The 25079-nt window shown below is 38.4% G+C and overlaps 2 protein-coding genes and 1 long non-coding RNA gene across 5 annotated transcripts in view; 1 reads left to right on the forward strand and 2 right to left on the reverse strand.

The window, feature by feature from the left end:
- The window catches only part of LOC106940183 (amyloid beta A4 precursor protein-binding family A member 1-like), a 9225-nt gene extending 6136 nt beyond the window's left edge, over positions 1–3089 (forward strand). Inside the window, exon 3 of the mRNA XM_015022849.1 lies at positions 2592–3089. Within this exon, the coding sequence (XP_014878335.1) occupies positions 2592–2663 (72 nt within the window). The 3' untranslated portion in view covers positions 2664–3089. The remainder of the gene's footprint in view (positions 1–2591) is intronic.
- On the reverse strand, positions 269–2313 carry LOC106940184 (uncharacterized). Its single transcript, XR_001423028.1, has 3 exons — positions 938–2313; positions 458–466; positions 269–279 (listed from the first exon to the last, which is right to left on the reverse strand). It is a non-coding gene; the product is annotated as an uncharacterized LOC106940184 (long non-coding RNA).
- A 304-nt stretch (positions 3090–3393) lies between the features above and the next one.
- fxn (frataxin) overlaps positions 3394–25079 on the reverse strand; it is a 47786-nt gene continuing 26100 nt past the window's right edge. Inside the window, exons 1-6 of one of the 3 annotated variants that reach the window (XM_015022848.1) lie at positions 22122–22611; positions 21727–21810; positions 12257–12345; positions 12048–12168; positions 5671–5768; positions 3394–4487 (exon numbers count right to left, since the gene is read on the reverse strand). In XM_015022848.1, the coding sequence (XP_014878334.1) occupies positions 4349–4487; positions 5671–5768; positions 12048–12168; positions 12257–12345; positions 21727–21804 (525 nt within the window). In that variant the 5' untranslated portion in view covers positions 21805–21810; positions 22122–22611 and the 3' untranslated portion in view covers positions 3394–4348. Of the gene's footprint in view, positions 4488–5670; positions 5769–12047; positions 12169–12256; positions 12346–21726; positions 21811–22121; positions 22612–25079 lie in introns of those variants that run through there. The other 2 variants (XM_015022845.1, XM_015022846.1) reach the window with 2 other exon arrangements.

The raw sequence follows: 25079 nt of genomic DNA on the forward strand, positions 1-25079 counted from the left end.
GTGATAGCTGGAATTCCCACATATTTTACAGCCTAAAACCTCTGTGGAAAGCCGTTTAGCGAGTTGCTAGCATGTAAACAAATGGCGGCTCCAGTTAGGGGCAGAAGTCGCGCCCATAAATCACGCCTCATGGGGGCTAGGAATAAGGTGGATAGGTGTGTATTTGAAAGTTTCGACCAATGGCAATGGCATTGTTTCCCTTCATTTATGCAGTCATCCTGGCACAATTCATACTGTGTGTGTATTACATTTTACCATAAATGAAAAGATCATCTCCATCTCATGAAGGTTCCCATAACACTTTGTCAAGTTGTTTTTCTTATCTGTCCAAACAAAAATTCCCTTCTTTCGGCTGCAACTGGCTTTCTACAAATATTCTTTCCGGTCAGAGTGACCTGAATCTCTGCCATAACTTTTTCCTTGCAAAACAGCATTACAAATAACATTTTCCTCTAACAAAGCCTCCCTGGAAAGGTCAATTCAGGGGTCCTGGAGAGGAGGATCTGTCGGATAGACAAACCTCAGATTCAGGAAGAGCAGTGTGGTTTTCATCCTGTTTGTGGAATGATGGACCAACTCTACACCATCAGCCAGGTCCTGGAGGGTGCTTTGGAGTTCACCCAACACATTCTACATGTGTTTTGTGGACTTGGAGAAGGTGTTCGACCATGTCCCTTGAGCAGCCCTGTGGGGGTACTCCGGGAATATGGTGTACCGAATCCTTTGATATGGATGTTAGGTCCCTGGATGACCGGTGTCAGAGTCTGGTCCACATTGCTAGCAGTAAGTTGGGCTATTTTCTAGTGAAAGTTTCACTCTGCCAAGGCTGCCCTTTGTCACAGATTCTGTTCATTACTTTTATGGACAGAATTTCTAGGTGCAGTGTTGAGATCTTTTTTGGTGGCCTTATGATCGAGTCTCTGCTTTTTGTATAAACTACTGACTTCATCAGGTCATGATATACAGCTTTCACTGGAGTGGTTCGCAGCAGAGTGTGAAGCAGCCAGAATGAGGATCAGTGCCTCCAAATCTGAGGCCATGGTCTTGAGCCGGAAAAGGGTAGACTGCCTTCTCCAGGTTGGGGGGATGTCCTGGCCCAAGAGGAGGAGGTTAGGTATTTTGGGATCTTGTTCACGAATAAGGGGAAAAAATGGAGTGGGAAATTCACAAGCGTCTGCAGTGAAGGGGGGGCTGTACTGGTCTGTCGTGGTGAAGAAAGAGCTATGATCATGAGCTTTAGGTCATGACCAAAAGAACAGATTGTGAAGCACTGGGCTACACAATCATGGGAAAAACTGCTGACTTGACGGTTACCCAAAAGATGACCATTGGCACAAGGAGGTCAAGTCACAAAAGGTCATTGTTAAAGAGACTGACTGTTGACAGAGCTCTGTGTCCAAAGATATTGATAGAGAGGTGAAAGGAAGTAAAGTTTATGGTAGGAAAAAAGTGTACAAGCAATAGGGATACCCACATCTTGAGAATTGTGAAATAAAATCCATTTATAAATGTGGGGAATATTCCCAAAGAGTGAACTGCAGCTGGAGTCGGTGCTTCAGAGAACCACCACACACAGACATATGCAAGACATGGATTTCAGCTGTTGCATTCTTTGTGTCAAAGCCACTCCTGAACAAGAGACAGCATCAGAAGTGTCTCATCTGAGCTGAAGAGAAAAATTGCTGCTCAGTGGTCCAAAATTATGTTTTCTGTTGAAAATTAATTTTGCATTTCCTTTAGAAATCAAGGTCCCAAAGTCTGGAGGAAGAAAGTAGAGACACAGAATCCATGTTGCTTGAGGTCCATTCAAAGTTTCCCCAGTCAGTGATGGTTTGGGTGCCATGTCATCTGCTGGTGTTGGTCGACTGTGTTTTCTCAAGGTCAAACAGCCATCTTCCAGGAAGTTTTAGAGCACTTCATGCTTCCTGCTGCTAACCAACTTTATGGAGATGCAGATTTAATTTTCCAACAGGACTTGGCACCCGCACACAGTGCCTAAGCTACCAGTACCTGGTTTAAGGACCTTGGCATCCCTGTTCTTAATTAGCCAGCAAACCTGTTTTCATAGAAAATCTATGTGGTATTGTGAAGAGATAGATGTGATACTCCAGGTTGAAGACCTGAAAGTCACTATCAGAGCAACCTGGGCTCATAACACCTGAGTAGTGCCACAGACTGATGGACTCCATGCCACGCTGCATTGCTGCTGTAATTAAGACAAAAGGAGCCCCAACTAAGTACTGTACATGTTCATGTTTTCATTTGGTCAACATTTCTAAAAAAAATATTTTGTATTGGTCTTAATGTTCTAATTTTCTGAGATATTGAATTTGGGTTTTCATTAGTTGTCAGTAATAATCAATATTAAACAAAAAATACATTTAAAATATCAGTCTGTGTGTAATGAATTTATATAATATAGAAGTTTCACTTTCTTAATGAAATTACTAATTTAAATTAACTTCATATTTTAATTTTATGACCATACTGGGAGCTTGATAAAATTGACTTTGTTTCCTTATTTTCTTGTCCTGTCTTCTGTAAAATGTCTCCTTTGACTGCACTTTTCAAATGTTACTCCTGTTTTTTAGATTCACATGAAGACCATGCCTGCAGCCATGTATCGCCTGCTGACTGCTCAGGAGCAGCCCCTCTACATTTGATAAACCTTTTAAAATTTAAGCCCATGCTTGAAGTCAGCTCCATTGTTTACTACATAAAATGATAGTTCACAAGTGGAGCTTTTTTTCTTGTCTAGTGCAACTTAAAATCAGAATTAAACTGAATTTACTACAAGACTTCTTTTTTGGGTTTATTACATTGGAAAGGATGAGGACACTTTATTGAATGCGAGTCTCCAGCTGAACAAAGTATAAAGTTGTTCTCTTTGTGATTTGCTGTTGCTGTTTGAAAAGTTAACCTCAACTTAAAATTAGAAACATTTTAGTATCTCTTTGCTGTTTATGCAACAAGATGAAATGAAAAATAGTTCTCTTAGTGTGTGGAATAACTATATGAGCCAAGACATGTTATAAGAAACACATATTGCTTTCACTTTGCGTTCTAACCTTGTGTGCTGATGTAATTGGGGGTGGAGGGGAAAGGAAAATGGCAATAAATGAAATTTTTATTGATTCAGCCCATTTCCTATATATTTGAGCCCCTTGCATTATGGATTCATTCCCAGTGTGAAAGCTTTTAATCTCTACTGAAATACTTGTTTTTATTCTAGCTTAATTTTTTGGCATCTGTTAACGGCAAGTGGGAGAACCCCTCTTTCACTGGCTGGGTGTATGAAGCCACTCTAACCCTCCTGTAACCTTGAACTCCAGAAAAACTGAATGAAACAGTGAGTGGGTGTAGAGCAGAACAGCTACACATCATGGAGATGTCTTTGTCAGTAATAATAATAATCAATTTTATTTATAAAGCCCTTTATATCTCCAGTTGAAATCTCAAAGGGCTCATTCACACACTGATGATAGCAAGCTACCAGATTGTAGCTTGCTATCATCAGTGTCGGCCCAGGGCAGGCTGACAAAAGCAAAGCTGCAAATTTTGCACCGTCAGCCCTTCTGACCAACACCAGCAATAATCAGTATAACCAATAATCAGTAACACTCAGCCAGAGCCTTTATGAAGAATGCTATGTTATGCTGACAGTGCATTACAAGTCCACGTTGTTTTCAGCATCGAAAATAATTTAGATAAATTCTTATATTACTACAGGGATTTTGCTGGTTTCTATTTACCTTACACCAAGCTTGAAACTTGTGACAAATGTGAGAAGAAAGTCAATGATGCACTATTATGTGTAATTTTGCTCACAGAAACACTTCCAATGTTTATAATACTTATAAAATAAATTGTATTTTATGAGTCATTCCTCATTCATTTTAGTAACATTTTCTTAATCTTGGTTAGACTGAGTTAAAGTATAACGGGGAGGCTATGAAACAAATTGGGACTGTGGGAACATAACATAAAATAAAGAAATGCACATTTTCAAAATAAAAGCTCAACTATATGGGTTTAAAACAGTAACAGATTGGAAAATATGAATGAACTTTCCTTATTGTTATATTTTCTACAGGAAGGAAATACATGGAAGAGCAGTGAACACAAACTCAAGTACAGTCAGGCATAACAACACATTAGAGCAGAAGGCTTTGGAATATGGAAGCAAATCAACCCCACACCAGGAATGAGAGAATCTGTGGGGCCTTCTGTTTGGACTGTAATGAACTTCAAAAGGGAGGGAGGGACAGACAATACAGGTCTTTTGGTTTCTATAGAAACATCCTGGTCAGCATGCTGCACTCAGTCCATCATTTTCAGATTCGCTGCTTCAGGAATATGGCAAATGACACAAATGGATGTTTTTATTGAAGAGAACAGAAAACTCTTTAGAAAGCAGTTGGTGAAGACTAATTCCATCACGAGTGTACACCCAGCGTTCTCCCGTCCAGTCGTAGCGTTTCGGTCCACTGGGAACACAAAAGGAAAAAGAAGCGGGGAATAAAATTAGAGTCTGAAACCAGATATTTACATACACAAAGGCATATTTTTTTTCACTTGTATAAAGTCAAATCTGGCCAAGCTTCTCTTGTTTTAGTTCAGTTAGAATTATCCAAATTATTTATATTTGCTAAATGCCAGAAAACTTAGCAAGAAAAGATTTTTAGAGATGTTTTGGAACTTTTGAGTAGATATATTTGGTATGAGTTTCAGTTTATAACAAAATCAGAGCGCCACTGGAAACACTAGAGAAGATCAGACATTTTTGTGAGCTGTACTAATGTGTCTTTTGAAAATGCTATAAATTTGAGGTTAAAACTGTCACAGTTTTCCACTCTTGTCATCAGACATCATAGTGCTCTTAGACCTTGAAGTCAGTGGGGACTTCAAGGCCCCCCTTCAAACATCCTTTGGACAGTCTTGTTTCTCCTTTAAGGTTCTCAAACTCAGAAGTCTCTTCCCACTCACCTAAAGCTAAAGATGGACATTTAACGTCTTTTACAGAGTCCAAAGGCAATGAGTTAAATCTGGGCAAAGCTGCTCACATGGGAAAATGGAATGAAGGTCATTTTTAACGCTGGCCAAACTTTCTTCCTTGCAATTTTAACTTCTATAATTTTCCTACTCCTCTTTTTTTCCCTTTCATTCTTTTTTTTTACCCTTCAAATGCCTTCTATGGATAGGTGCTGAAAATTAGCAAGATTATAAGACTTTCAGATTCGCTGCTTCAGGAAGGGAATCTGAAGCTAAACAGAATGCATCTGAAGGATTCTATTTTTTTAGATGAATAGAATGAGAGAGAACTCATCATGGTACACTGCAGTTTCTGTGCTTGGCTGGATGGTGACTTGGTGGTTAGCATCAATGCCTCATGCAAAGGATGTGTTTAAATCACAGCTGGGGCTCTTCTGATAGGAATTTTGCACGTTGTTCTCTGCACACGGAGTTTCACTTCCAAATACAGCACTGTAGGTTTCCTCCCACAGCCACACCCTAACCCTCAAAATAAATTACATATGAAAAAAAAAAAAACTCAAGTGTAAAATCTAAAAAAAAAAAAAAAAAAATCTCAAGAAATAAAACTTCAAACAAAATAATTAAATATAGGTTATATATTATATTCTACAATAATAGACAACATTGTAGTGCTACCTGGTAGGAGAAGAAAGCCATATCTGTCTGTTCGGTGTCTGTTTGTTGATAACGTACGTTCCATGGTTTCCACCCAACTTTACTGTCAACACACCACTCTGTGCACACATTCAGAACACATAGTTACACAGTCATTCATATGTGTTAAACTTAAATTACAATCAAACATTTTTTAGATGAAGTGAACGGCTGCCTATTAAGTTAACTATTTATTACAAGTGTCCATGTTAAAGTCTCCTGGATAAAGAAAAACAGCCTGAACGGTTCTGATTGTACCATCCATCACATTTTAAACAAAAAGGTGATCCAAGGCAGATCCAGCAGGGCTCCAGGATGACAGAACATGGTTGAAATTTGACAAACATCAACTGATTTGGCTTGAATAGGAAATGAACTATGAGAGATGCAGGTGAGGTTTTGTGAGCATCCAGCTGCATCAAGATAATATTTTTCTGTCTCTTGTGAAAGAGAGACATTTGCCACATGACAACAACTCCTTCATAAACATGAAGGAGTCTTCATGAGTGTTTATGGCTGTTGTCATTAAGTGTCAGTTAATAAATAATGACACTTTTAATACTTTGCATTAAAGTGTCATTTACCGAATGACATAACAGTCAATCATTTATGAAGACTCCATGTTCATGACAAGTGTTGTCATGTCTATGACAACATCATGCTAGTGTTATGCTCACCTTTCAAATGAAGTGTTACCAACTAGGTTTATATTTGATGCATAGAACTTGGCACGTTCCTGCCCATTGATCCGAATTACCATGCCTGCTCATGCATCTCTGAATTTTTGTAACATGTAACTTTTTTTAATACAAAAACACGTTTTTGTTTGTTTATTTGTTTTCTGGTAGTAATATTACTGTTGTGGGGTGGACGAAACCAGAGTCTATATTTCAGTCTTACTAATCTGTGAAGGGAATTAACCCCTAAAATACACTGCATCCCACTGTTCTGACTATATGTGCTACCTTGTCAGATCTTCCTACTGTAGCACGGATAGATAGCAATGTCTATGTGTCGGTGATAATCTTGTCTAAAACTGCTAGCGTCATATTTACAAACCAAAAACTATAACAGGTTGTGTTAATGTTAAATATATTGGATAACATTCTTTTAGTTAGGGTTGTATGACAGTCACAATGTGTCCACCGAACTGAGCATTTCACTGTATACCTGAAATGATAGGATATGCTTAATATTACACAGCTTCAACCTCACATAATATCGCTATCAACATGCTCTATATAGGACTATTCCATAAAAAGGAGTGTTATTAAATAAAAAATGTTTAAAGTACATAACATATTTTGTCCCTATTCACATGGTTGATGGGAAGCAATGACTCTGTTTGCAGTATACGGTATAGTAACGACATTGCAGACAGCAAACTAAAGCCATAAATATGGTTACAAGCTGCCTGTCATGTAAACTTAAAACATGAAGTAATACAGCAGCTTAATGAAAGCCAGGGATAAAATAAATTATTTAAAGCTTACCTTAATTTTCGATTAAATAAAAAGGACGAAACATCCACAGGTAGGATGTATTTATAAGAAATCTGCTGAGTAAGCAGTATATGATGCAACATCGATGTGCGCATTACCACAAGGTAGGACGGATTCATGGTGTTGAGGAAAAATAATTATTTTAGTGTTTAATACAGTTAATCTTACGGCATGTGTAAAAGGTATATTTGAGCATGGCCATTTTGAACAAATTTCTTAATTTTGAACAGGTTTGGGTTAATGGTTTAAAACTAAAACTATTGCTGGGTAAGTATTCAACTTACGGGAAGGAAGAATAGAGATCAAAAGGGAACTCTGACTGAGGCTCCTGTTGTGTTATCAGACAGGACAGGAGGCCATAAAATTAGCATCTGCAGGAAGGCAGTATCACTTGGATGAGCCTGGGAGAGAGAAGTTTGCTCGGTTCATGGAAGATCAAAGTCTTCCAAAACTAACATCTGGGACGGTGTAAAACTGAATAGAACATAGAATGTTTAAAACCACTAACATTTAATTTGTAAGACATTTTTCTTAGTTACTAATAGCATGTTTTTTAATGAAAATTGTATTATATGTGACTATATCAGATTCAAATGGAAATGGTGTGAAGGAAAATGTTTTGTTTAGTATTAGAAAATTGCTCAGGTTTATGGTGAAAGGGTTTTAGAAAATGATTGTGTTAACTTTTATACTTAGGATTGAATGTTATATTGGATAGGTTAAAAAAGGAATTTTACTCCATTCTATTCTGTTGATTGTATGAACCACTTTTTGGTTTAAGGCAAGACTCAATCTTTTGAGGTGCTGAGTGCAGAAGAGCAAAATTGGGTTTGTGGAGATAACCTTTCCCTGAACTAAATTACCGAATTTAAGTTTGTTCCTGAGAATCTATGTAAGGAGAAGAGCGGGAGAGACTTTAAATTTCACACCTATCTGTGAAATACTTTTCTTATGTTCTTCTTTGCCCAGATGGCCTTAAAACCGCAGGAGTTCAGGACAAGCTCTCCTCTCCTTTTGTTAAACAAAGGGGACAAAATGGCTTTTGATCTTGGAAGCAAATTGTAAGGAGGTTCTAACTTGTAAGAGGGTCCAAGATAGCTTCCAGTTGGTCAAGCAGAGGTACGCCATATTTGAACATATTAAAGAGGAAAAACACGCCTTTACTATAAAAGTTTGTACAGAGGAGTAACAAATCAGATTGCTGCCTTGTTTTGCTTTTTTGCATCAGCACTCTCCAAAGATGCGTCTATGCCTTTTTTCTATCCTCTTTGTCTCAGGTAAATGAATGCATGTCTCTGTTGTTCTGCAGTTTCTGTTGTAATTTTATGCGTTGTCTTTTATTGGATTAAACTCTGTAATTCTGTGACATCTGCACTCATTGTTGTTTTTGTGTGGCTACACGCGGCCTGCCGGGAGGACCCAGGATCATAAAGGAAGAGAGAGAGAACCAAACTTTTTCCAAAATTAACTAATTCAGAGAAATCTTCCTTAACAATGGGTAGCACAGATAGTTAGAACACCTGTTCCGCACCACACTGCTCTGTGCTGCTCTCCACTTTCCAGGCAGACTGCAGCAGTTTGAGAGTACCCCAATTTCCTCTGCTTGAATGCATTCTCAGCGCTGCTCCGCTGTGAACTGCAGAAAGGTTCTGCAAGACGCATGTGCAGGAAATGAGAGATTGTGCAATAAAGCCAGTGATAGAAGAGATGGATGGTGTCATAAAATGCTGTAGTTCTCAACTTCCAAAATTAACATTTTCCCTCCATTGCTCTGTCTGTGTTGACTGGCGCTCCTGCTGTGACTTGCACAATGCACTTAATAGAATTAAATCCAAGTTTTGTGTTATTTATATATCACTTATGCGCAGCCATAAGTGATACATGCTGCCAGCAATATACCCATATTTTTATTAACATAATATTTTCAGCAAATATAGTCTGTCTTGGTGAATTATTTTGAAAATACGGATGTGGTGCTCGTGCAGCTTCCTGTTGGATCAGCGTAATCTTTAAAAATTGACTCCATACTTGCTCCAGCGTCGAGAAGGACTTCGCTGCAGCAAACAGAAAGGGGCTGCACTGACCACTGTCAGTCTCATACCTTATTCGGAAATGGGACCATTGCACTCCGGAAGTGAAGGGGGCGCTATTTCCTATATTATCCGCGGCCTTCCGTTTTTATTTTTTTTTTAAATCTGTGCTACATTTTCACCTTTAGGGAGGAGTTTCACTCTCAGAATGTATTTGAACTTCAATCTTTTATTTACTTCAGCGCAGCTCACAGTTTTTAGCAAATTCTGTAGCTTTCGGGGTACTTCTAAATCTGCTCCTTCGTTGCATCTTTTCGGGCTTGCTACTGCCTCTAGTGGCGTGGGGGTGGTAGCACAACTAATATAATTACATTACACTAAATCAGGATACCACAACGTCTTTATTATTTACTATTAATTTCGGCAAAAGATAATTTATCTTTTGCCAGTAAAAGATAAATTATCTTATAAAACATATTTTTTTCATTTTCTTAAGAATGTAGAGCTAATTAAATGACAATACTTTTATACATTATAAATAATATCTATATATCTCATCAATTATAGGAGGAACCAAGGAAATAAGGAGACCTAAAAACAACATGATCAACTATAATAAAAATACCATTTGCAATGTATACGTAAGAAATTTAATTGAGCAAAAGTCAATAACAGATTAATTAGGTACAGAAGAATAACCAGGGTTGTTAAACAGATACAAGCAAAAATTCTGAGACTTTTTGTTGGTAGAGTCTTATATATAGAAAAAAGTAAGATGAAATTATTTAATCTATCAAGGTGGAAATTTTCCTTCGACTAAAAGGATGAATCATATTCATAGAATCACATTATCAACAATTTGTGAATAAAGCAAAAATACTTAGCATACTACAGGTAAATATTATAATTTAGTTTGGTTAAGAATAATTACTGCGCTGTCAATAAATAACTTCTAATAGATGTTCTTAGTTGCCAGAGGAACACAGTAATGCCTTCATGAGGTCAGAGGTTCAAACTGATGAAAAACAATGGATGCTCTCTGCTAAAATATTTCTTGCCTTCTTTCATGTTCTTTCAGCAAACAGTTGAGACAGATTTGTTTTTGGTTTCACCACTTTTTACCTGCTGTTATACCTGCCACTGAAAGTATTCTTAAAAGACTGTCTGTTAGTCTGCAGCTCATGTGACCAAACTAGCCGAGGAGATGAAAAGTTAAAACTTGAGTTAAAATGTTGTTTTAACTTGAGTTGAGATGAAACTCAAGTTAGAATGTTAGGTTTTAACATTTTAACTCGACAACCTCTACCTAACTAGAAGTTGTACAAAAACTCAAGCTGGGTAACCCCTAGATCACTATGTCTTCTTAGAAGGTAGTGTTGGTTTGCGATAAAAAAAAAATCAGACAAGATCCAGAAATTGTAGAGCTCTGAATTTTTTCCTTTATGCAGTTCTTAAGAAACATTTCACTCCAGTATCTCAGCATGACATGAATTCAACCAACAGGAGGGAGAGTTTAAACCATCTGGCTTTTAAAGGATTGGCTCCTACCAGGACTAATTAAGAGAAAGAGACATTTACATTTCCAGATAGAAAAAAAGTCACAATTGTACTAAACTATATTCCTAGAAAAAATATTTACATAATTACAACTAACACTAACAACTTCAAAACTAAAACAAAAACAATCTGGGCCCAACAAAATCCAAAAACATCTCCCCTCCCTCTCAATAAATTTCCCTAGTGAGGCTGATTGAAAACACCAGGTACTTGTCAGCACTGCTCATGCGCACGCTTCCATGGCAACAGATGACCAAGTGACCTCAAAGAGGAGAGAGAATGATTAAAACAAAAATATTAAATAAAGCAAGTTACTTCCTCCAAACAAGAAATACATTTACCAGATAAATTAGAATATAGAAGTACAAAAACAATACCTGTTAGGGAGGGGGTAAATCCCTCACAGGTTGAGTCTCTGAGAACAGTTCTTAAAGATATAGTCAGTGTTTTCAGCAAAGTTGAGCTGACTGTCCAGGAATGACCTGAGGTATTTAAAATTTGGCAGCAGTAGACACCAAAAGAATGCGACTAAGGAGCAGATTTAGAAGTACGCTGAAAACTACAGAATTTGTTAAAAACTGTGAGCTGCGCTGAAGTAAATAAGAGAGAGAAGTTCAAAAACATACCAAGAGTGAAAATCCTTCTTAAAAATAACGATATATCACAGATTTCAAAAGAAATTAAAAATGGAAGGCCTTGGATAATATAGGAAATAGCGACCCCTTCACTTCCCGAGTGCAATGGTCCCATATCCAATTAAGGTACGAGACTGACAGTGGTCCGTCCCCGCCCCTTTCTGCTGGCTGCAGCGAAGTGTACTTCCAGCGTCCAGCAACAATAGAATTGGTTTTAATTTTGAAGGATAACTCTGCAGAAGGGTGGTGGACTACGCCACCACACGCACATAGTGCAAGTGCTGTTATTGATAATAGCGTGTGCATATTTATTGCAGAGGTTACACTGTGGCGGAGCCGGTTGCAGTGTATTTTAGGAGTAACAATTGAGGCATGGAGGTCTTCCAATCTATAAAACTTCACATTATAGATAAATTGTAAACATTCCAGTGGGAAACAGTAATTCAATGAATGGATGGCCTTTTCTCCTTTAGGTTATTTAGTTTGCAAAATAATAAGCTAAAAAGGAATTGAAACAGCTATTAACAGAACATAATTTATATAAAGTTCTTCCGTGATTATTTGGGCCGTCGAGTTTTCTGTCTCCTACAATAATTGATGTTCTGAGCTGACCACTTGATGTTATAATGCCTTACAGAAAACACAACATCGTATTCTGTTCCAGTGAAAGCTTCGTCTGCCAGATCTTCAAAGTAATCAGATAGAGCATCCAGCGTCTCATCTGCCAGCTTCTCATAGGCTGCTTCTGACAGCTCTCTTCCAGAGAAAGACACAAAAATATCAATTATTTGGGCAACTCAATAATTACTAGCGATATTACATAGGAACAATAACAAAGGAATACCTTATATGCACATGGGTCAGTTTCTTCTTTCTTCTTGATGTTAGAGAAAGAGTTCTGATTAACCCATCATCAAATCTTCTCAAGCCATGCTGATGTGGAAAGAAAACCTCATATAAGTAACTTAATGGTGAAATTTCATGTGTTTTGTTGTTGACATTGTCTTCTATAGGGACAATTGTGAAGTTTTTTATAATACAATATTCACAGAAACAAATAATATCCAAAGCTTTGAACATTGAACGTGCAGACAGCTACAGTGGAAAAGTTTTGCCACAGTGTTTGACTGGTTCAGTTAAAGTCCAGACACACATCCATTGGTGAATGTGTAGCAAGGTTTGAAAATTGCCGTTCACAGATCTATCCAATTTGACTGATCTTAGGGCTGGACAAGATGGTTGAAAAATGTATCACAATACGTTTCATATCAACCGATAAATGATTACTCCTTTGTTTTGTTTATATTACATGCCAATCCGCTAGGGGGCATCGTCATGCCAGTAGTGCATGTTATATGCGTTTCTGTGAAGAGCATAGCGGAATAAACTTCACCAGATCCAAAAGAGAATTATTCTTTACTAAGCAACATTGACAAGCAAAGGATGTATAGTAACTCGAGTTCCACTAGCGTTTGAAGACGGAAAGCCTTATGAAACTTGGAAGAATGAAGTCAACATTTGGATGAGATTTGGAGAAGAAAAAGCAAGCTCTTGACATGGCTATGGAAATTCCAGTAGATGATCCAACGACACTGGAATGACCACATTGGTAGATAAAATAGATGATTTGTTCCTAAAAGAGAAAAAGGGGTCTATGAAGCATACTCAGAGTTTGATCGGATCATAAAAGAAATGAACATGTCAATGGTCAATGTTATTGATTTTGAGCAGTGTTATTCGGACAGACAGTTGGCTCCAACGGCATGCTCAGATGTAACATTTGCTTCTCGTCAAAAACTCCACAGACCGGCACAAGCCTGCTGGATAAGTGCGGACATCGATAAAAATGTGCAGTGTGCCAAAATACATTTCACTGCTTTGGCTGTCTGCACAAAGCAGAGTGTTAAAATTACTGATGGTACAACAGACATGGAAAACATACACTCACTGGCCACTTTAGGAACACCTGTCCAACTTCTCATTAACACAAATGTCAAATCAGCCAATCACATGGTAGCAACTCAGTGCATTTAGACATGGCCAAGACAATCTGCTGCAGTTCAAAGCGAGCATCAGAATGGGGAAAAAGGTGATTTAAGTGACTTTGAATGTGGCATGTTTATTGGTGCCAGACGGGCTGGTCTGAGTATTTCAGAAACTGCTGATCTACAGGGATTTTTGCATACAACCATCTCTAGGGTTTACAGAGAGAATGGTCTGAAAATTAGAAAATATCCAGTTAGCTGCAGTTCTGTGGACGCAAATGCCTTGTTGAGGTCAGAGGAGGTCTATTTCTGCTGTGACATTCAGATGGTAAGGTCAGAATTTGGGGTCAACAACAAGAAAGCCTGGATTCATCCTGCTGTGTATCAACAGTTTAGGCTGGTGATGGTGGTGCAATGGTGTGGGGGATATTTTCCTGCCACACTTTGGGCCCATTAGTACCAATTGAGCATCGTGCCAATGCCACAGCCTACCTGAGTGTTGTTGCTGACCATGTCCATCCCTTTATGACCACAGTGTACCATTAGGATCCAGTAGGATAACACACAATGTCATCAAGTGCGAATCGTCTCAGAATCATCTCAGACTGGTTTCTTGAACACGACAATGAGTTCACTGAATCCACAGTCACCAGATCTCAATCCAATAGACCAGTGGTGACCTTTTCATCACTGCGGACTGGCTAAGGCTTGGCAATTTTACTGCGGCCCGAGGGATGGGATGAACCGTCAGAGAAGTTGGTGGGTTCTTCATGTTAGTGTGCCCGCTAAAGCTTAGTTCACATGGCACAATTTAAATTTTTTTGCCCCAATTTTCCCCTTACAATAATCTTAGAACGTTCCGCGTTCCACGAGTGTCGCTTGTGATAAATGTAGCCGATCATCCTGCAGTGTGTGGTGTGTTACTGCTCTGATCTAAAATCGGGCACATTCAATATGTTGGATTGTCTTGGCCTGATTATCTCAGCATGTGGGGTTTTCCCTGATTGGGAGCGAGAATGCAGCCTGTTGATGTGACAGGTAGCCAATCAGAAAGCACGGTGACGTAAGCACGGATGGGGAATCCCAAACAGCTGACATGGTGCAACCGAGAGTCTGGTGGGAACAACATGAATGTTTATTCTGCATTTCGTACAAGAAATATCAACAGAAGTGATACGGAGAGGAGTTGGAGCAAAATTGCTACAGCAATTTATAAACCCGGTAACTTTTCAGCTATCCATCATTAATGTGACATAAACAGGTTATAACAATAAGGCTGTTCATTCAACCAAGGCTTGACACTGACTAACTCGCTTAAAATAAGTCCAAAACTTATTTTTGCTTCTACATCGTCATCCGTGTTTGTTTATCGGAGGGTTTTATGGGATTTTCTTCTGAAATCGGGATGTTCGTGAGTTAAATTGGTTCATGTGTGGTGTGTTGGTCCTGCCGTGTGGCTGGACACACAATTCGATTGAACCTGTTGTACTTTAATCAGTTCTGTGGCCACAGAGATTTGGAAAAATCGGCCGAAGCTGTACTCCTCTCCTCTTGTCTTTACCACTGCCCTAATGCTCTCTGACTCTGGTCACTATGGTATCATTTACACATCCCTTCAAAATAAGATACAGATACACCACAAAAACAAACATTTTACTTTGATGAAAATTTTAACTCACGATAACGACAAATCAATGGGAGCCCTTAACTTTTTTGCCCTGAACTTTTTCTCTGCAAAGATGGTCCCATCTGTGAGTTAGAGGAGACAATGACACCCGAAGTGTTGCTTATGCACACAGTGCTTGGTCTCTAAGTGGCGAAGCAGTTTGAAGCTTAATTGCCTCGTCGCATATCATGCAGAGCGGGCTTGGAATGTGGGAATCACCTACCGGGATAAATCCATTCTCCTGTCTAATCTCTTGGCCTTTTCCCCTTCGCAAAGAAACTTTCCAAAGACACCTGATCTGTTTCTTACTCATTTTGCTGCTTGTGGGCTCAATGTTGGCGCATAAGATGTAACCGAGAGAATCCAGTTAAATAATTTTCAAAATAAAAGATCCTCCAGACTCAGATAATATATAAAACGGAAATATTTAATTATTTCTTGTAGGGCCGGGTACTAATTGATCCATGGACCAGTACCGGTCTGCGGCACAGGGGTTGAGGACGACTGCACTAGAGAACCTTTGGGATCTGGTGGAACAGGAGATTCACATCATTCACATCAACAAATTTGCAGCAACTGCATGATGCCATCATGTCAATATGGACCAAACTCTCTGTTTCCAGTACCTTGTTGAATCTATGCACGAAAGATTAAGGCAGTTCTGAAGGCAAAAGTGGGTCCAACCCAGTACTAGCAAGGTGCACCTAATGAAGTGGCCTGTGAGAGTATTCTAAGATAATAAAAAAAAGTTAATCGAGACAAAGACAAAAACTGTTGAATCTTTCCCAAGTAGCATATCACCCACAATATAACTCCATACACCAAAGAATCATCCACAAATGTTCATGATACAGTGTTTGGGCTCAGCAATAGTAGACACTGCTTGCACTAGGACAGTTTGTGAACAAGAGTGGCTAGACATCTACAGTACTGTGTTAAAAAGGAAAAGATCAAAAAAGAGACAGAAACACAAAGTCACAGGCCCTTCAAGAATGGAGGTAGAAAAGTTGTCTACTATGCCATCAAAAAGGTAAAGATATCTGCTAAAACTGGCAACACAAAGTGTATTATAGAAACTGAAGGGGAACCTGCTAACATTCCATTGATTTTGAGTAAAGCCTCAGTTGTTTCAGTGCTGGTAGCGTCTGAACTAGGGGTGCACCGATTTATCCTGCTGATTTTTTTAATTTTGGGAGATGGGCAGGCCCGGCAGAAAGGGGAGGCATTGGGGGTGTTGCCCGCCAACAGAGTTAGCTATGCCAGCTGGACTGGAAGCTGTCCAAATTTCTATTATTCATATCTCGATTTCATATAATAGAAACTCCCGCATTTCCCGTATCTGTGATCTCTGTCCCTGCACTTTTTTCAGCCGTTCCATCGTTAACACGTCAATGCATTTTTCCAAGCCGCCTTTAAATGCAACATGAGCACCGCTTTGGCACCTCATGAAGTGCTGCAGAAATGGAGACCTGCTGTGTAGAGACAGGTGTGTGTTGGAATCATGGCAGCAAACTAGCAAAAGGCAAAGAACTTTGCTCAGTTTTTTTTAACCCAAACTAACCAAGACAGTTGATTAATGCTGGTCGATGCAGGTAATGTTAGCTTATTGATAACTAGCTGATGCCAATATATCAGATTAAGCTTGTTAACAAGAACACTAATTTTTACCCATGTTCAAAAATGGGTAGTACTGGTTCCATTTTCTTGAGAAACGTTTTTGGGAAAAAAGGTACTTATACAAGTAGTTTTACTGTACTGAACATTTTACTTTTACTGGAACAATATTGCAATTGCTACTCTTACTTGAGTAGATTAATTTTGCATTTAAATAAATAGACGTCAGAGACAGGAAACATTAGATTCTTAGATTTCAGCAACATACGAGCTAATGTTTATGCAAATCTGAACATAATTACTCAACATTTTATACATGTCACTATTTATATCATTATTGCTTGTTTTGTATTAATAAACGTGGTCATTTTATTTGAAAGGTTGCATAAAAGTTTATGTATTTATATTAAAATAAAAACTCATTTACTCTCCTTGCTTAACTCCTCTGGAGATGGGTGATCGCCCAATTCTTACACGTAAGGTAAGGTAAGGTAATTTTATTTATATAGCACTATTTCAGCAACAAGGCAATTCAAAGTGCTTTACATTAATTAAAAAGGAAATACAAACAAAACAAATGAAAGGAAAGAAAGAAGACTAAAACATGTGAAACAAATCTTACCCCCCACTCTAATCTACCTCAGCAAAACTCTTAATAATCAACCACTGTCCTCGTCTGTGACAGATGTTTGACTGATAGACCAGCATGTCTGCATGTTTGCAGTTAACAATATTAACTGCATTAACTGCAATATTACTGTTGCCAACTCAGCAACTTTCTTGCTATATTTAGTGACATTTCAGACAAAATAATTGGCATTGGCCAAAATCTGACACAGCAGTTTAGGCTTTTTAAAGATCAGTAATCGGCAATCAGCCAAAAAACTGCAAACGGTGCATCCCTAGTTTTAACCAAGACGTCTTCTGAAATACTTGCACGCTTTACTCGTGATTGGATCAGTGTGCATGGCCCGCCACAAAAGTTATTCAGTGCCAATGGTAGAGAGCTTAATAATGAAGAACATGGTTGAGAACTTTAATACTGACATTAAGACAACACCTGCTTACAGCCAATGAAGTATTGGACTGTTTGAGCACCATAATCAAACTCTGACCGAGATCCTAATGAAAGTCAAAGAAAGTACTGGATGTGACTGGAGCACTGCCATGATGCCAAAGAACTCTATGCTAAGCGTCTGTGGATACAACTCACATCAGCTGGTGTTCAGGCAGAATCCCAACCTGTCCTCTGTATTAATAGACAAAGCCCCAGCTCTAGAGGGCACCACTAAGAGTGAATGGGTTACCAAGCACATTTTCAGTCATAAATGCTGAACGAAAAGCTTTTATAGAAGCAGAATGTTAAGAAAGTATAGGCAAACAGCTGCAGTCCACAGATGAGTGATACGAAACTGGAGACAAAGTCTTTTACAAACGAGTGGACTGTCCAGAATGGAAAGACTAGAAGTGGTCAGTGGTCAAGATGGTACAGTATTTTTTGTAGGATCACCTATGTCAGGCTATGTCAGGCTGACATAGGTGCTTCACTACGTCACCTATGACATAGGGTGCATTCACACTGCTGCCTGAAGTGACCCAATTCCGATTTTTTGGCAATTCCGATTTTTTTGCCGGGGCCGTTCACACTGCCAGTAAATGCGACCTGTCTGCGTTCTGCAGTCTGAACGGGCAAACGACCTGAAAGTGTCCCGCATGCGCAGTAGAGGGCGCCATAGCGTCAGCGTTCTCAGTGTTCTGCCAACCGCCATAAAAAGAAGAAGTGCTCAGTGTTTGTGGAAGTAAACATGGAGGCAAACAGTGGAGCTTAGCTTATATATTTGAAGTTGTTGTCCGGCCGGAGCAGCACATTAACAACTTAATCCTCATATTGTCCGTCATGGTTGTTGTTTTTCTTCCTGCTTGCGCGTATCAGGACATAGAATAGTGAGATTTGTTGAGAATCAGTGACGTTCAGTTCGGAGGAATGTGACCTGAACGTTAAGCCGCATTTGAATTGGATACGTATCGGATACGGGTCACATTCGAAAAAGAATCCGACCTGTGCTGTTCACACTGCCATGAAAAGATCGGATACAGGTCGCATTACGTAAAAAAATTGGAATTGGGTCACTTCAGGCTGCAGTGTGAACGCACCCATAGTGAAGCACCTATGCTTCACTATGTCATAGTGAAGAACTCAGTTGAGTTCTTCATGCTCAACTGACTCATGAGCATGAAGAACCTGCAATAAGGAGAACATTCATGTGTGAATATGTTTTAGCCCGTTTATCAGTGTAGTAGTGTAAAAAGCTAACTGGGTGAGACAACCTTTTTTATTTTAAAGCAGTTATTAGACACATCTCTAGATGTGCAAAGCTGGTAGAAACAGACTCCCAAAAGAATTTCAGGTGTAACTACAATTAGCAGAAGTATTATCTATTGACTCATGTGGGCTAAGCATAAACACTCCACCTTTTCAGATTTTTATTTTTAAATTAAGTAAACCATTATTTTCCTCAAACTTTACAATACATATGTTACATTACCCTTTCACTCTAGATCAGTGTAACATTGCTCTACTTGGATTTCGTCTAAATAAATATTCATGGGGTTTGAATAATACTGTGAGGCACTCAATGTTGTTGCAAACACTAAGCGGTCCACTAGAAGCCCCTTTGGAATCCTGTTGAAAAGTCACTGGAGTCAAATGAGCTGACACCACATTTACACCAACAATTAGTTTAGGTTCCTCCATACATGGTGTCCTTGAATTGCTGTTGGGTCAAAGCCAATGTTCGAGAAATCCACAGAAGCCACATCTGTTGAATTCTCTCTCATGTTCAGCACTTTGTTTCAGCGGTGGCTGATGTTAAAGTGCTTTATAAATAAAGCTGATCAATTATTTTATGGCAGGAATTCTGGTTGAAATGCTATTTGTGATCAGATTGTCCAGAGCCTATAATAAAACTGAAAGCAAATCATGCTCAGAGTTCATTCTCCCAGATTACTCAAACTCTGCTTTAACTTTAAATTGAATAATTTAAAGTTCTACAATGAAAAAAGCTCTAAGATATTTAAATCGTTATAGTAAAAAGACTTATCATTGGATTTAAATATCACCAGGCTCTTTTTAATATTTCATAAAAAAAAGTTTTTTCTGTGTTCATTTACTATTGTGTACTTGTTTGATTTTAGATGAAATCAATATTTTTACTAGTCACTTTTTTAAGGTTTTCACAGATCATTTTTAAATGCTGCAACATAATGAAATCAAGCCAGAATTCTGCTTGGTCTTGTGTGCTTGAAGATGGATCTACAGTTAGGGATGGCTCTTTGCACAGTTTTTCTTTAAAGAAACTATGTGATCTGCCGACTTATTTGCTTGGTGATCACATTTTATATAGAATGACTTTGATGTTGTATATCTAAGAGGATATAGGTTTGAAAAACTTACAGCAAATAATGAGCATCAACAGCCTTGATGCAGAGTAAATTTGACCTCTGGAGTGCTGCTGTTTCTGGTGCTGGAATGTCAGATCCACTCTATTAATAGAAATTTGTTATTCCAGAATGCTGCAGCAGAATAAAAATGTGTTTATTGGCTACTAATTAAGACCACTAAACGTTCGAGAGACTTGAGTTTTTGTTGTGTTTGATATTTTGACAGGTGACCAGCATAGATTGTAAATTATCATTTAATAAATCTGACTGTCATGATCTGTGTTTCTGTCAGTGACGTGCGGTCAGGGGAGGCAGGTGAGGCAGAGCCTCACCTATCAACATGGAAAAATAATATATAATAATAAAATCATTTATATTGCTATTTTCACCCTGTGGTTTGTACTATAAAGTACCTATTTTTTACGTAGCTTAACCAATTCTGATGATTTTTTCTTCAAAATCGCTGGATTTTCGCATTTTCCCATTCAAATGCTCAGCTTACGACTTTGAAGTTGTCTGTCTGCAGCCAGCATATTAACAACCTAATCCTCATTACAGTCAGCCATAGTTGTTGTTTTTCTTCCCGCTTGCGCATATCAGCACACAGAATAGTGGCTTTTTACTATTCTGTAGTATGCATAATGTTCAGGTTGGTTGGATGCAAACTGGACGTTAGGTCACATTTGAATTGGATATGTATCGGATATCTAAGTGGCATGGGTCGCATTCGAAAAGAATCTGATCTGTGTTGTTCAGACCGTCATGAAAAGATCAAATACAGGTCACATTAAAAAGAAAAAAAATCAGAATTGGGTCACGTAAGACGGCAGTGTGAACACAGCCAAAATGACATAAAACCACAGCAGAAGCTTATTTAACCCTTGTGCGTGCGAGGACTGAGGCAAACGATACAAGTGATACGGGTGTGGGGTCAGTAGGACCTCATTTGTAAACACAAGGGTTAAACTGCTTGGTTTCCTGACACAAACCTAGAAATTTTGCCAGACGATAAACTGTCCCAGAAATTATTGCAATAAACGATATTATTGTTTATAAAATGCTGATGGCATAATAAAGCAAGAACACATTCTCAAAAATGTATATCTTTAAACTCTAATGAACATTTGAAGCTGGAACTAGAAGATAATTTAAATATCTAAAATTAATAAACAAACCAATTGAAATAACAAAAAGAATTATGAAGTCTCTGTAAACAAAATTGTCCTTCAAAAAAGGGCTAGTTGATGTCAGTGCACCAGCTTGAAGATTTTAGTCAGCCAGTTTTTGTTAGAAAAAGTGACAGAAAAGAGAAAAGCGATAAATCATACAAATGGGAATAATTGAGTTTGTTTTAATTTATCTCATGATTAACTGATTTATTGCTTATTGTGACAGGCTTTGTCATAAACATAGCCCCCAAATTTCTTAGCACAAATAATTCTATGGATGTATCTAAGCCCATATGTGGAGCTTAAACATCAAAGTGTGATTTTGATTTTAAATAATAGTTGTATGTTGCATAGTTATTTTACCTTGAGAAAGCAAAACTGTTAAAGACCAACATCATTATGTGAATGTAAATGTGTGACTAGCAGAGAACTGTCTGACCTCCCCAACGGGTTGAAGGACACTGGGATGCAGGTGGTGTGATGTCCAACCTCGAGCCTTTTCCAGGACAGAGAGCATGTGGAGCTGAAATCAGGGGCAAAACCGGGTTAGTTAAAGATTTAAAAAGCAAATTATTTAGGGTGTGGAAAAAAAAAAAAAACATTCCAGAAACTTTAATTTAAAAAGTAAAGACAAAACATTGGTTAAATTGCAGAAAGCCAGATGTTGAGCTCCCTTACTTCTGCTGTTATTGGAATCATTTTCTTTTCAGCCAACACTTACATTAAAAACTGCCACAATATTCTAGTCACGGTTAAAGTGTCTTGCAGTTTTTAAGCAACAGCAGACACTCAAGGTTGTGTAAAATTGGGTGGACCAGCCCTTTAGCCATTTACCAAATTGGAAGCTACAATCAGAGGCCAGCTTTAGCTTTGCATACAAAGCAAAGTCAGGTTTTCTGGGTGAAGTTATTATGATTAAATTAATTGTTTGCTGGTTCGGACAAATGTACTCAAACAGGCCTCTACGCCAGTGTTTCTCAACCCTGGTCCTCCAGCCACACTGTCTGCATGTTTTAGGTGTTACCTTGATTCACCCCAGGTGATTTCAATTAACAGGTGTTTGAACTACAGTCAGCTGAATGAGGTGCATTGAAGCAGGGAAGCATTTAAAACATTTAGGGCAGTGTGCTTTGAGGACAAGAGTTGGGAAACACTGCTCTACAAAATGTGATATTTGTTTTTTGTTTGACTCCCCCTACAGTCTGGAGCTCTTATATTTTGTGGAATGAGTTTGTAGTTGCATTAGCAGCTTTGCCTCCACTTTTTCCTGTGATTACAGTGTTTTTTGCGGTTGCAGCATTTTATTCATGATTGCATCATTTTATTTGTGGTGGTAGCATTTTTTGTTTGCATTTCTTTTGTTGATTGATGGTTTTTGCTACTATTTTCTGTTATTCCATTTTTAATTTTCAGCACTTTTCTGTTGCTTTTGTTTTTTGTCTGCTGCAAGTTTGTACCTGTCGGCCACCATATGTCAACCAATAAATCTATCAGAGAAGCATTTAACAACATATCTTGCAAGACTTTCCTTTGCATAGTGATGGGTCATCTGAATCCAGGCTTCGAGGCTTGTGCGTCTTGCTGAAAACCACGTGACTGACAACAAACGAGGCCTCGCATTGCATGGGTCACGTGACTGCTTCATTTTGCGTGTCGGTTTTCAAAATAAAAGCGCGATGAGCCATGCTGCTTTATGGGTTGTTGTCCATTTGGTCACGCATCAGAGGATGATATTTGTCTTCAGTGGCCAAATAAAATGAACATTGACCCACATATTTGATGTGTATTTATGGCACTCATCAAAATGTTTGTTACTGGTTTTCTCAATTGTAGATTATGTTGTTTTTTAATAACTATATTGTGATTTTATGATGTAAATCTCTTTGAACTGCATTGTTGCTGAAACGTGCTACACAAATAAACTTGTCTGAAATGGAGCCAGCAAGAGGAAAATCTGACATCTGAGAATACTTTGAGATTATTCTCACAATAAAATTCTTCTTAGATAACAATAATTAATCCTCCACCTCCCAATTTCTCACCTTCTGCAAAGTTCCACTATTATTTGTAGTCTGACTAGCAAAGATATACAAGTCTTGCACAGCAGAAACGGATTTAATCTTGTTGCAGAACTAAAATTCAACATGTAGCCAAATATGAGGGATCAGAGCCAATTAGAAATCCAAGAAAAAGTGAACGCCCCGACAGACACTGCACTCTCAAGACATTAAAACATCAATTGTTTTAAATAAATTTCTACCACACATTTTTATCAAACACCATCAGTCTGCTTTGTATCAAAATAAATAAACAAATCATGTACACACAATATTGACCAGCAAATAGGGCAAAAGCCTCACTGTCAGTTCATCTCTAGGTACTATGTTGGAGTAGGGCTGGGGGGGGATATGAGGAAAATCTAATATCCTGATATATTTTGCTATATCACGATACATGATATTCTTAAATGATATTCATTTAAGAATATCAAGATATTCTTAAATGAGCTCCAATGTTATTTAAACTATAGAAATAATCTGACCTACTTCCCAAGGGAGAGGGAAGTAGGTCAGTTGCTTGCTTGACTTTGACAAACTTAAATAGATATGAGGAGGTGTGTTTTGGTTCAGCTTAACCCTTGTGCGTGCAAGGACTGAGGCAAACGTAGAGGACTATGGCAAATGATACAAGTTTTACGTGTGTGGGGTAGGTTGGAACCCATTTCTACATACAAGGGTTAAAAATAAAAAAGGCGACCTACACACAAACTGACAGATCATCAGTAAAGCAGGTGTTTAAATTAGCTAATCAACCACCGCTGTGTTAGTTTGGCTAATAGCAGCGGTGGCTAATCTACAACAGTTATTACTTAATAAAAGCAAAATACACATCAAGTCTAAAAGCATAAAACTAACGAACTGAATGTTCTTGTTCTAGAGGGGGTAATGTTTGAGTGTTTTTGGTGCCGAATCCTGATACAAAAAGTTGAGTTGTTGTCAGTTGCTATGGCAACGACAACAAGTCTATGTGTATCGTAAAGCCGACACGAGAGCGAGAAAAAAATGAATGAGTAGTTTTGAGTTATTTTCCCCATTGCTTAACTCTAAATGAATCCTACCTACGTCTCCAGGTTTCATTTTAACGGATGTTACTTCTATCCCAGCAAGAGATCTTATATCACTGACAGAGGCGCTTAACTTCACACAGTATGTGTCAGGTCCCACACACAACAAGGGTCACACGTTAGACCTGGTTTTTGCACTGGGCTTGCAAATTACCAATGTATGTGTGGAGGATGTGCTTCTCAGTGACCATTACTGTGTTTTCTTTGACTTGATGGTGCCATCTGAACCTCGGCCTGTATTGACTAAGGCAAAGAGGAGAATCATCACAGAGGCGACAGCCATGCTTTTCTGTGATAAGTTTGATCCTTCTCTTCTTAATAATCTCACTGAAACTGATTGTTTTGTGAATTGTTTTAATAGCCAATGTGCTGATATCTTGGATCAAGTAGCGCCAGTTAAGGCTAGGAAGGCACCACAGGAAAGTTTCTGTCCTTGGATAAATGATGAAATTATGTCTCTGAGGAGAACATGCCGCCAGACTGAACGTTTATGTAAGTCTACTAAATTGGAGGTCCATAGGCTGCATTTAAAGGACTTAATATTGTTCATAAATAAGAGGATTGAGGAGGCCAGGGCAAGTTATTTTAAATGTCTGATTGCCTCAAATAAAAGAAATCCTAAAGTGCTCTTCGACACTATCAGCTCTCTTGTGTCACCTGTTGCTGTA

Source organism: Poecilia latipinna, unplaced genomic scaffold (genome assembly GCF_001443285.1).
Source record: "Poecilia latipinna isolate Pla-1442-1.1 unplaced genomic scaffold, P_latipinna-1.0 Scaffold3117, whole genome shotgun sequence".
Lineage (NCBI taxonomy): Eukaryota > Metazoa > Chordata > Actinopteri > Cyprinodontiformes > Poeciliidae > Poecilia > Poecilia latipinna.